This window comes from Saccostrea echinata, unplaced genomic scaffold (assembly GCF_033153115.1).
Source record: "Saccostrea echinata isolate AGI-Se365-2 ecotype Australia unplaced genomic scaffold, CSIRO_AGI_Sech_v1 ptg000029l, whole genome shotgun sequence".
Lineage (NCBI taxonomy): Eukaryota > Metazoa > Mollusca > Bivalvia > Ostreida > Ostreidae > Saccostrea > Saccostrea echinata.
The window spans coordinates 34,319,427-34,332,451 of NW_026889778.1; the positions used below are offsets into that span (position 1 = coordinate 34,319,427).

At 32.2% G+C, this 13,025-nt stretch overlaps 1 protein-coding gene across 1 annotated transcript; it reads right to left on the minus strand.

The window, feature by feature from the left end:
- Positions 1-3,918: 3,918 nt before the first annotated feature.
- On the minus strand, positions 3,919-11,790 carry LOC133194751 (LHFPL tetraspan subfamily member 3 protein-like). Its single transcript, XM_061330657.1, has 3 exons — positions 11,250-11,790; positions 10,166-10,405; positions 3,919-4,577 (listed from the first exon to the last, which is right to left on the minus strand). Exons 1-3 carry the CDS (start codon positions 11,656-11,658, stop codon positions 4,429-4,431), a joined length of 798 nt encoding a protein of 265 aa, XP_061186641.1. The 5' UTR covers positions 11,659-11,790; the 3' UTR covers positions 3,919-4,428.
- Between the last annotated feature and the right edge of the window lie 1,235 nt (positions 11,791-13,025).

Here is a 13,025-nt window from a genome sequence, read left to right on the forward strand (position 1 = left end):
CAAGTCAAAGTTATAAATAACTACGACTTGTTGTCACATATTTTTATACGTATAGGAATAGATAGTTAGATTTTTGGGGTGGTTTTTCAGTCTGTTTTATGGTATAATTTTAATTATTTATTTTAATGAAACATTTATTATTATTAGTTCGGTATGAATGTGGTGTGAATGTCGTCGTTTAAATAAATTGTTTGTTGATAATGCACTTAATAAATTTAATTGTTTAATGTTTATAATCTTATGTCTTCTTTGCGAATGGTACATTTATAAAAGGAGTTGAGCGAATTATTAATTCTATGAAAACAATTTCTAGCAGAACCGCTAGCGTTACAATCAGTATTAAATACACTTAATTCCACACTATGTGTTACGGATGACGTCATCCACAATACCCACAATACCCCCATATCAACGACAGGTCCGAAAATCCATATTACGTATCAGATCAGCCTGCAGAAATCCATTTCATACCGGAAGTAACGTTTGTATAAAGTTTAAAAGTAAATTAACATGATTTTATTGAAATATACATGTAAAATCTTGTACTAAAATTAGTTTTAAGGACAGATGATACAAACAATTTTTTTTTTCTTTGATATCTAATCGGCTCTACGATGGATTTTAAAGAAACATTCTTAAATGACTTTATATGAAATCATATATTAAATATTTTAAATATATGATAAATAAAATAATCCATCAACCCTCGGGCTCTGGTTGATATGGGGCCACTCAGGCGGTATGAAATATGATATGCATTTTTTTAACCATGTAATATTCTCTGTATATATTATGTATACATAAGAACCACCTATACTCTGCACACGGTTCCAATTCCAAAGTATTTCAATGTATCTAGAGTGATATGTCCATAGATAAAATATGAAATAAATTGAAATCTACAATGCAGGGCTCACTTTGGTATCAATTCAAGTATAATTGTATTCTTGACATTTCATTTGGTCTAGATGAAGTAATGGAACACTATTTACATCTGTGTAAATATATGTACCTTTTCCCACGTAAGATATTTGTCCGCCATTTACTTCATCGTCTTTGAACATGCATTTTCCGGTTGTGGTGTTGGGTACGGGGGGATTAAATGGTTGGTGCCCTTATTGTTGAAAATGAAATAAATATACTCAAAATCTACATAGTACAAATCTCTTTTATGCTTAAACTTTCAGTAAGGCGTAGCATTCTCGGCGATACATAATTAGCGTCTCTCAAATGGTGACCTAGATTCTCATTGTTTAAGAAATTAATAACATTAGCAACTTTAGATTGTTGTAAACAAACGATGAGATGACATAAGCCACACCTCTTTACTGTAAGAAACGATGTAATTGGTTCCTTGCGTCACTCGTTGACTCTGACTCATTTTTTATCCCATGTGTATTTCACCCGTGAATGAAAAGCTGTGTAAATTTCAGTATTGATGAGCTAATCCGGCAACCAATGAGAATCTAGGTCACTCTTTGAGAGACGCTAATTATGTATCGCCGAGAATGTCACGCCTTACTAAAAGTTTAAGCAGAAAAGGATTTTGTACTAAGAGGCCCAAGGGCCTTTCCGGTCACAGAGAGACATGTTGCCCCAAAACAAAAGAAATGGGATAATCAGGGTTAATAAAATAGTTAGTCTAGTACTCAGTAATAAATCATAGAGTAGATCTATTTATTTGCCAGCACCTAAACACTCCCATTTGTCACTATCATTATGCAGACTAAACATTTTTAAACACTGTCCTCTCTTTGAATGTGAAGATTATGTAATGTAAAAATATAAGCTATTTCTGTCTCATTTTTATTTACTAGTATCTAATATTTACAATTCTACCTGGCCATTTATAACTATAAAAGAACTTTTTGTGTAATACATTCAAATTCATGTTTAATTCTTTATTCAACTTGTATTATCAATTACATCATTTACAGTTATTAAATTATAAATTCTCATAGGTAAATAGTAAAGAAGAATAACTTCTCTCAATAGGGTACAAATTTTCCTACATTATTCAGTTTGCCTCCTAGATGCCCAGGAGAAGAAAAGAAAAAAATTCAAAGAATAAATGCATTTTCACTACCGGTATATAATCAATAGAGCCTCGACTCAACACTGAAACCCCTGACACAAGGGCTATGAATTTCACAATTTTGGAAGAGGCACCCTTGCTCATCATAACCAGGTACTTAGTTGATTTGCTAAATACCCATGGGCACAGATTTTTAAAGAATTTCATTTTACTATTCATTTTTACTATAGGATCAAAAGAGTCCAGTCCTAAACCAGAACCCCTGATCAAGGGGCATGAATTTCATTATTTTGGAAGAAGAGACGCCCATGCTCATCATAATCATTCACTTAGTTTGCTTAATACCCAGGAGAAGAGAAGATCTTCAAAGAATTAATGTATTTTCACTACATGTATGTACTCAATATATACCCCTACAAAACACCAGAACCCTTGATCCATGGCCAGGGGCCATGAACTTCACAATTTGGGAGAGGTATTCTCACTTATCATAACCATAACCCTGCACTTAGTTTATCTGCTAAATACCCAGAGGCACAGAAAAGCTTTTTAAAGAATAAATGTATTTCCACTATATGTCAATAGAGTCCAGCCCTAACACAAGAACCCCTGACCTGAGCCTAGAATTTCACAATATCCAAAGAGGAAACCTTGCTCATCATAACCATGCAATTAGATTGTTTGCTTGAAACCCAGGTACAGAGAACATTTTCAAAGAATGTATGCACTTACATTATATGATCAATACATCCCCATCTGAACTCCATGAATTTCAAATATTTTTACCGGCTCAATGCTTTTTACAACTATGCCAATAGTTTTATTGCTTGATTTTTAGAGTAAAGATTTTTTAAGATTGCATTAATTTGGATGTTCTAAGCACCACCCCTCAAACTTAAGGAGGGTGGGTATCATGAAATTCACAATTTTTTCCTTTACCTATAGATGTCATATGCCAAAATTGGTTGAAATTGGTTCAGCAGTTCCAGAGAAGAAGCTGAAAATGTTGATATGTTGACACATGACAGACAATAACAGATGAAAGCAGATAGCAATAGGTCACTTGATTGACTTAAGTGAGCTAAAAATAGACTCAAAATCTAATGAGATGTAATTGGTTCAATGTCCAAGGACATTCTGATTGATTGATTGGATGTTGGTTAAGCCCATTCGAGAATTTTTCACTCATACAGAGATGTTAGAACATTTTGCAGTTAAGCTATACTGAATAGAGTCATTATTATTTACATGACTGTATACAATGTACAATATAAAGAAAAAAACTGTTATTTATATATTTTGCATTTTATTGGTCCAAAAATAACTTTATTGCAAATATTCTTTACACATATCTGAATTCAAAATACCCTGAAAAATATCACATTTCTTTACATATCTATACACTATTGAATTCTTGTTCACTTAATCATAAGAGAACACTACAATTATCCATATAATTTTTATCAATATTCCTCTCATTTATTTAATCTATACGCTTTGGAGACAGTAATTTGAATGCAAAAATATAATCACTATTTTGTATATCTAGAAAAATCTCATGATAAGATTATATATATAAAAGAACAAGAGAGTATTATGCAATAAACATTTAACATAATGATTAATAATGGTAGAAAACAGCATCTAAGTGAATATACATGTATATATATATACAAATTAGGATAATAGGGTAAATTTTCATTGAAGAATGTATAGAAAAAAGTGACAATTAGTCATAAAAATTATAGATTATATATTATCAGAACTGGTTTGCATATATATGTAGGAATTTATTTACTTATAAAATTTCAAATACTGATGTTTTTTTTTTTTTAATAATTGAAATCATTAATTTTATTTAGTGATTTGATTTATATGATAAAGAATTTTTCAGAAAAATATCATAATCTATTGTTTGTTTGACAATTCTATAATGTTTGAAAACTATATATCCAAAATGCCCTTTTGAAAACAGACAAGGACAAAATGTGCAAGTAAATTAAATCACTAAACAAAATGAGTTTACATTTAATACTACCATCAAATATCAAGCTTGTAAACTTGTAGCACTACTTTGCTGAACTTTTCAGAGGGGGACTGACCATTTCAAACAGGGCACCCAAGGCAATTGGAAGCAAAAATTACACAAAAAACAGGGACAAAAAATACAAATCCTACAAAAATGTGTGAGCAATTAAGCCCAATATCATAAAATTAACATTTTCCAATTAAAACAGAAAAGAACATTTTAACAATTTCTTCAATGTCAAGGTACAACTTTGAATGTCACCAAATATAAAGTGTATAAATTGGAGAGGTAAAGCACTGAGAAGACCCTATTTTTGTGTAGTTCTGATTTCATGCTCCAGACGAGGCCTCAGAGACTGATCTGTTTACAGCTGGAAGTTTGAGGCCCCCTGACGTTTGGTCGATTGTGAGTACTCAGAGTACGCTGCTACCCGCTCTTCTGGGACAGTAACCACAGGCTGAATGGGCATGGAGCGCTTAGACATGGTTTCTGCTGAGTATCCATTCAGGTCAGCTGTGGAGTATAAGAAATTGATTTTTTTTTATTTCAATAAATCAGACATATATATATTCCAGTTCATTCTGCATATATATAATTCTGAACTGAATTCCTAAACCACCCTTTTTCATTACATACACGTATATATTCAAGTCAACATTTCTTCAGTCAACTTTTATTTGCATATGATTATGAATGTGATTAATTAGCATTATAGCAATCACATGTGATTAACCTCCATTATAAAACAGACTATGTATATATACATGTACATATAATTGAATGCATCGAAGAAATTAATTTTCATATAAATGACTGCAATTTGCAGTTTACAAGTTCTCATCCTAGACATGCTAGAGACCATATATTGCTTTCACTTTCAAAATCTTAGCATCACTGTGTACCTACATGTATTTTAAATCATCTTTATCTCTAGTCTGAAGTAACTTGGAATTAAACGCAGCAGGAACATGTACCTTTTGAACTTCAGGTATATTTTAGGAATGACTCTAATTCTTGGCCAAATTATTCGAGTATAACCTGGTTTGGGTCAGTTTACGCTTTATAATCCGCTTATAATTTAAGGTGGTATGGGATACCAAACGAAACTTCTCCTACATATTTATGTACCCAAATTAGAAGGATTTGAAATACCCCCACCTTTCAGTATATTAAAGTGTAATTTTAATAATTTTTTTATTATTTTAATGAGAAATACAAAAACGATTTTTTTTCTTGCATAATTCTTTTTTCATAAGCTTAATATTATAGGCAGGCGTTTGCTAATATAAAATGTTTATAAAAACAAAAATGACAAGAAATATGTCTTAGTATTTTTTTTAATTTTCAACAAAAAATAAGCGTAAAAAACTGGGAAAACTTTATTTCTTGAAAAGATAACATTTCATGAAAGTCTACAATAAGAATGTATCTTAATATGTTAGCAAAGTGAAATAAAGAAATTGAAAATATATATACAGTCCCTGAAACGTTCTACTTTCCCATTTTTCCGTTCGCTCACCGTTCGTTCAGCGTGCGTTCACCGTTCGTTCAGCGTGCGTTCACCGTTCACAAACCGTTCACAGTTTTGCGTTCACCGTTCACCGTGCGCTCGCGTTCACCGTTCACAAAGCGTTCAGCGTTCGCTCTTCGTTCCGTTCACTTTGCGTTCACCTTGCGTTCAGCGTTCACCTATCGTTCAGTTGTCATTGCCATTCGGAACTCCCAAGTGAAAGGACTTATCTTTTTGTAGGTAAGGAGTTACAGATTTTTTAATTTAATACTAATTTGAAGAATCATTATTTCATGGGGGAAAAATCTAAGATATATATTTTTATTATTCTAACTTAGCTATTAGGTTATTTATTAAATTACTCTGGAAAAAAAATGTTGTTATAAGCACATCCTGTACCTATGTAGAACGATGCTGAAATATTAAATTTAACTAAGGCCAATGTGCAAATACTTCAAGCACTGCAACATTTTGATGTTCTGTTAAAGACGACAAATCGTTAATGTAGATATAATTATCCAAGTCAAATAATTACGCAGCAAAATTACGAAAATATTTATTTCTATCGCGTTTTTTTATTCAATTACTACAGAAAATATGATAGAACTAGTTCTGAGAGTTATACATAGTACTGCGGATATCCTGTAAATTTATTATCTTTGGAGCGAATTAAATTGATAGTGTGTTTAAAGGAAATGTTTATTTAAAATGTAATGCACTACAGAATATTCGCTACTATAATACATGTATGTAAAGTCTATAGTTATAGAGAAAAAATCTTTCTTCACCGTAACTTTATATGTTTGCTATTCGATATAATTAATACCCCCCCCCCCTTTTTCCCCTAAATCTGTTACTTAGTCAGTACTGTATTTCCAGAAAATTTTAATTAACCTGTTAAAAAAAAGTTAAGGTCTTTTTTAGAACAAAAATTTCAGTCTCAAAACAAACATGCATCTAAAAAAGTCACAAAACAATAGTAGTTCAAAATGTACACGTGTCGGCGGTGGTATTTGAAATTGGCAGAGGGTATGTTTCAAATTCAAGTGTTAATGCCCAATATATTTTATTCACTAATTATTCAAATGTTGGTATCAAATCTAGAAATGATAAAAATAAATGTTATAACTTGTTGGAAATACTCGCACTTCGTCTTCGATGTGACGAAACTTTCACACCTGCACAGTGTCGAATGATTTTGATTGACTGCACAAGCACGTGGACTTCGTGTGAACTTGAAGCAGGAAAATAAAAACGAGTAATACTGTCAAACAGATGGATATGATTTGTTGATAAAAAAAAAAGTTACTTTCACTGTCTAATATATTTAGAAAAAAATATCAGAGTTATTGTTTGATATAGGGTGCAAACATTTAGTGAAGCCTGAAAGGAAGGGGGGGGCTGAAACGGAATCTCTCTCTCTCTCTCTCTCTCTCTCTCTCTCTCTCTCTCTCTCATTTGTCTGTTTGATAAAAATTATAACAGCATATTACTTAAATATCAAGTTCTGAAAATTGAATTTATAACAAATAATATGAATATGTATCTTTGTATTATCTTGTCTGAGTATAATCACGGCCATCTACAGATACATGTAGAAGTCGGCTCAATAAATCATCATGAAAAATAGAAATGTCACATAATATATTATTGTATTAAACATTTAAAATACGAGTGTATAAATGCAAAACGTCCACTGACCTTTGTAATTAATTTTTTTTAGTACTTTACATGAAATCGCCTTGACACGGAGATACATATATGAATGGATGTTACAATCGCTTTAATTCATTCTATAAGTCAGAAAGTTTCTCTGATTTGTTATCAAATAAGAATAAACATTTTTATTTTCCAACTAAAAAAATATCTTTTATACTTCAGCGTTCGGCAACAATTGCAATGTTTTAATGCGTTAAAAATCGTGTGATTAAAAACTTAATGTGCATGAATCGTCTTTCTTAGGACAATTTTGGAGAATTTATTTTATTTACTTATTTATTCATTCATTTATTGGTTTACTTATTTATTTATTTATTTATTTATTTATTTATTTATTTTGGCACCTGACATTATAATACAATAAAATAGTTTCAATGCAAGGAAAAGATCAGAGGCATTCCGAATATATCGTTCATCTTGCGTTCACCGTTCGTTCACCGTTCACTTTGCGTTCGCGTTTGCGCTCCGTTCGCGTTCTCCGTTCGCTCACCGTTCACCGTTCACACATCGTTCACCAAGTTGCGTTCAGCGTTCACACATCGTTCACTCACCGTTCGCTCTGCGTTCGTTCAGCGTTCGTTCAGCGTTCGCTCACCGTTCAAGTGGGAAAGTAGAACGTTTCAGGGACTGTATAAATGGAAAATATAAAATGCATTTAAAATTTTTTGAATTAAAAGATCCGAGCAGAAGAGTTATCCTTCTTTATTTTCCAAGGGTTGAAAAAACCTGGGTGCTATTCTAGAAATGATGAGCATTTTTTCCCAACCATAAAAAAATCGCACTTTGTAGTTTTCAAATTTGAGCGGTTTTGAAAACAATGCATGGACAATCGCTTTCCAGGAGGTGTCTTGTTCAGAGCAATTGCATTCATCTGAACGTTTTGGGACTATATACAATAGCTAGCTGATTTGTGACCAAACAGTTACTTCTTGAATTAAATAACAAAAAAGTCCAGCTCTGGTTAACGTGATAATTGATTGGTGATAATTTAGCACAATGTGAAGTAATCGCACTTATCCATGCCTCACCGCACACAAGGTGCTGTACAGCTACTCAAACAATTGAAATACAGCTTTTGCTTAAAAGTGTTCAAAAGCAGCAATGTTGAAACTACCTTTTACAGGGGTTTGCTTTTTTAAATGTCCGTTGTACAATTATAAGTAAATTTATATACTTGCGATTTTTTTGTCTGTTTTTACTTAAAATGCCGACTTGTGAGAACTTGCATTGAAATAGGCTTCAGATTGTTCTTTTCAACGGTGTATCTACAAATTTTGACCCGATAATAAGCACTCATGCAAATCAAAACAATACTTCAAACGGAAATACGTCATAACGTGGAGGTATCCCATACTACCTTAATTTTAAAATCATTAAACAACTGTGGTTGTAAAATTTCGTTGCTTTTTATTAGTTCAAATTTGCCGCTCAATAATACAACCGTAGTAACGGAAGTGATGGGAAGCGAGGGGAGGTAAAAACTGATACATAGTCCTAGCAGCCATGTTGTTTGATTACATGTGGTAAGATCCGAGTTACTGTTCGAAGTAAAAGGTACATTTATTAAATCTGGAATTTTCCATGAATCCCGAGGACTAGAAATGAGATGATCGCATGGATACAGACGATTCAGCTGGTTGTCGGGGGGGGTGGGGGGGGGGTGTCCCCATACCAAACCAGGTTATACAGAAATAATTTGTGTTCCTTTTTGGATATTAACCAATCAGAGGCTAGAATACAAACAAAATTAAATTATATGGTTATATTAAAATGCAGTGAATTGTTTTATTCTGGTTCAGAATTATATATTAGATTACCTATTATGAATTCTATCATCAAATTGTCACATAACTAAAGCAAATATATATTGTGAAAGTCAATAAAATAAAATAGCCCCAATATTAGTACATATTGTAGCTTATAATGTTAAAATTGAAATTGTTTTAGTGATATCTAATAAATAAATAACATCATCTAGACCCCCACTTAAATTTTCTTTTTTTTTTTTTTGGAATATATGATTATTTTTAGGGATGGGTATCGCCAAAAATATATATATCACGATTTTTTCCCAAAATTATATCGAGATAAAATCGGGATATTTTACACGGCATTTTTACTACAGTTTCAAATGAATTTCCATATATTTTCTTACAAATAACTGCATGTAAAAATGAAAGTTTACTTTTTTCATTTTTATCTATATAATATGAAGCAAGTTTGGATGCCGTAGTTTAACTCTTTTCAACATTTTGTAATACTTTCCATATTTTTTATTTAATAGTTCGAACAAATAAACATGATAAATGAGTAGTTTCTGGAATTTATAATTATGTTCCAAATACCGGTATTTTAGTTTCCGTATCAGGATACATATCACGCAATAAAAAATCACGATAAACTGGTATACCGATAAAATCGCACATCCCTAATTACTTTGACCATTCTGTATTAAATTTAGTAAAAGCATAATTAATAGTTTAAAATGATTTTATTGCTCATTAAATTTTTAGTACCCCCCAAAAAAATAACATTTTGTGAGTGCAAAAAGGTCAAATAATTAATTTGAAACTTTTTCTTTGTCACAATTGATTTAACAGTGTCTATTCAAGATAGAGACTGTACCTTGGCCCATGATTTATTAGGATGAAAAATATTGAAGGAAAATGTGATTTATGTGTAAGAAACAGTTACAGTGCAAAAAGGTCATATAAATTTTTATTGCAAAAGGTCAAGGACTTATTTCTGTAACCTTAAACATTAGAGAATAAAAGACTGCCTGACAGAGAGACCTTGATTAATAACCCCCACTTTTCGTTAAAGTTTGTGACAAAACTTTATTCAATGAGTACAAAAAATGTAAACTACTCACATTTGGTAACAGCTCCAGTGGGAGTTAGATAGTCCAGCTTGGCTCGCTTGGCAGCAAGGAAAAATGACAGCACAGAGAGAATTGCAGCATCAAAAATACCCAGGATGGCGAGGATGTAGGCCCAGCGTATGTTACACGATCCCAACCGATACTCCCCAGACGATTCTCCACAGATCTGCTGAACCTCATACTGGCTCCATCCACTTGGGAAGATTACACAGGCCAGGAACATAAACACAGCTAAAAGTCAAAAAAAAAAAAAAAACAATTTGGTAACTTATTACAACATTTTAAAAATTGCAATTTAAAATATATTTATGGATATATCTGACTGATCACTCCAAAAGCAAATCATGCACGAGTATTATTTTTATACAAAGTTGTTTGATTTTTTTTGGCGCATGTTGATACTAAACTGACACATTAGCTTTGATTCCCCCTTTTATCATAACATTCTATATATATATATATATATATATATATATATATATATATATATATATATATATATATATATTTATATTTATAATTAAAATGAAAACACGAAGAAATTAACACAGTAAAGCATTAGTGCTTTCATTTACAATCTTCAGATGCTCAGTAAACTTGTTTGTAAAGCATCTGAGGACAGTAAATGAAAGCGCTAATGCTTTACTGTGTTAATTTCTTCGTGTTTTCATTTTAATTATTTTAATTATACTGCAATACCCACCACTGTGGATTTATGGTCTTATATATATATATATATATATATATATATATATATATATATATATATATATATATATATATATATATATATAAGTTCTGTTTTAGTTAACAATCTACATCTAAAACAAACCTACACATGTACAGTGATTCCTTTATGCACTGTGTATGAGGAATATTAGGCAACTGAGAATTAGTTTTCCGAGTTTTGCAATTATCTAATTTATAACAAATTTAGGAAGAAATTATACAATATAATATGAGTTGATTAAAGAAATCACAGCCAGCTCTTTGGATTTAAATCTCCCGCCTCTAACAAACAGTTTCGAGGTGTGATTCATTAGGCAATATTAGGCAACAAATCTAATTAATTTACCTGAAATAAGTTCCATGATGCCACAGAAGTAGAAGACAAACGTTTTCTTAAAGCAGAAGAAGAGTAATAAAGCCGCAACAGTGATAAGCATAATAAGTGCTGAAACTCCGACGAAAAATGTGGTGGCTCTGAAGGAATCGTTCAGAATGGAATCAAACGTAGTGAAGGAACCACTGCAAACGTAGATCCCCTGGGAGTTATCGGGGTAGCAGTGCTGGAACACCCCCACATGGCCGAACCCCGGGCTGGTCGGGGTATCACCAATCCACTGCGGCTGAACAAAAGCCACGAGGTTCAATATACACCAAATAATGGATAACAGTCCCCATAAAACACATATAGCGCGGTACTCCCTCATGTACCGAAAATAATACACCCTTGCCGTGTCTGGGTTGAATTTCTGATCCATGTTTGGCAGTAAGTGAACCCTCTTGGCTGGTCAGTTCAGAATTGGTTCCGGAGACAGGGTGAGGTCACTACAGCCGGTTTGGAACTTAAAGAATTGATTGATCTAAGAATAGATTCTCGTGTAGGCCGACTGGTCTAACAACTTTTTCTCTAATTATAGCGTGGGAATCGACCAATCGTGTCGCCGTAATTTACCTGTGGCACACCTGAATGAACACGTTTGTCAACTTTAGTAACACACGTGGCCGGGGTATTGTTTATGTTGTCAATACACTCGGTACAGTCGGTACATGTACAGCACATGGTTTATAAGCTCGAATGTAGTATATTTCAACTCCGATATCTTTCTTGAAATAAAATTAATTATTATTATTAATCAATCTTTGTGCAAACATGTATATTATTAGAAATAATTATTGCATGTATTTAACGGAATTTGCACTATGGGCTACATGTTTTAATGCTTCAATTATTTTTAAAATATAAAGTAATATTTTTTTTTTTAAAAATAATAATAATTTTTTAATAATTATTATCAATTGATTATAATTAATTTAACAAAGTCCAATAAAACTATGTATACATACATGACCTGTACAAATGCTCTAGATCTATGTCCTTTTAAGTGGGGACTTTTTTTTAATTAAAAAAGATCAGCAATTAAGCATGCTATAGCTAGCGTTGTCATTTCCGTACGCCTGTGTAAGATTGCTGTTTTAGTTCTTACATGTATTTATTTAATTTTTTCAGGATCGGGTCCAGAAAATCTTTCCGGGGGGGGGGGGGGGGGGGGAGTTTGGTCAGCCCCAGTCCAAAAAATTCAACCCAGAATTTTCTTGACAAGCAAAAAAAAAAGAAAAAAAAAAGAACAAAAAGCCGCTCCACTTCACTTCTTCATATACATGACTTTACCTACCAACTTAACGGGGGTCCGGGTTGTCTAGGAGGCTCCGAGGTCACTTTTAGTTGCTTTACTATATACATTTAATAACTGCAAATTCCAGGTGGGGGGTTCGAACCCCCCCCTCTCTCTCTCTAGATCCGCGCATATGTTTATTGAAAAAGTATTGCCATGTAAACCAATAAATCATTCTCCTTACTTTTTCAGTATATCAGTTTGTCTTTTTTCAGGCACAAAAGTTGTAGCTTTGTATGTATACATATCAGTTTTAAAAGCTGTCCTGAAAACTTGATTATATTCACTTTTTCTTTCAAAAATTTGATCTTCTATAATGATTTTTTAATTTTTTTAAAATACATTTCAGTATGGTTGACTAAATTTGCATGATTTTTTCTTTTTCTTTATTTTATTCCTCCATTACATTTTTATCTATAAATCTTAACTTTTAAATTTTAATATGAAATGAA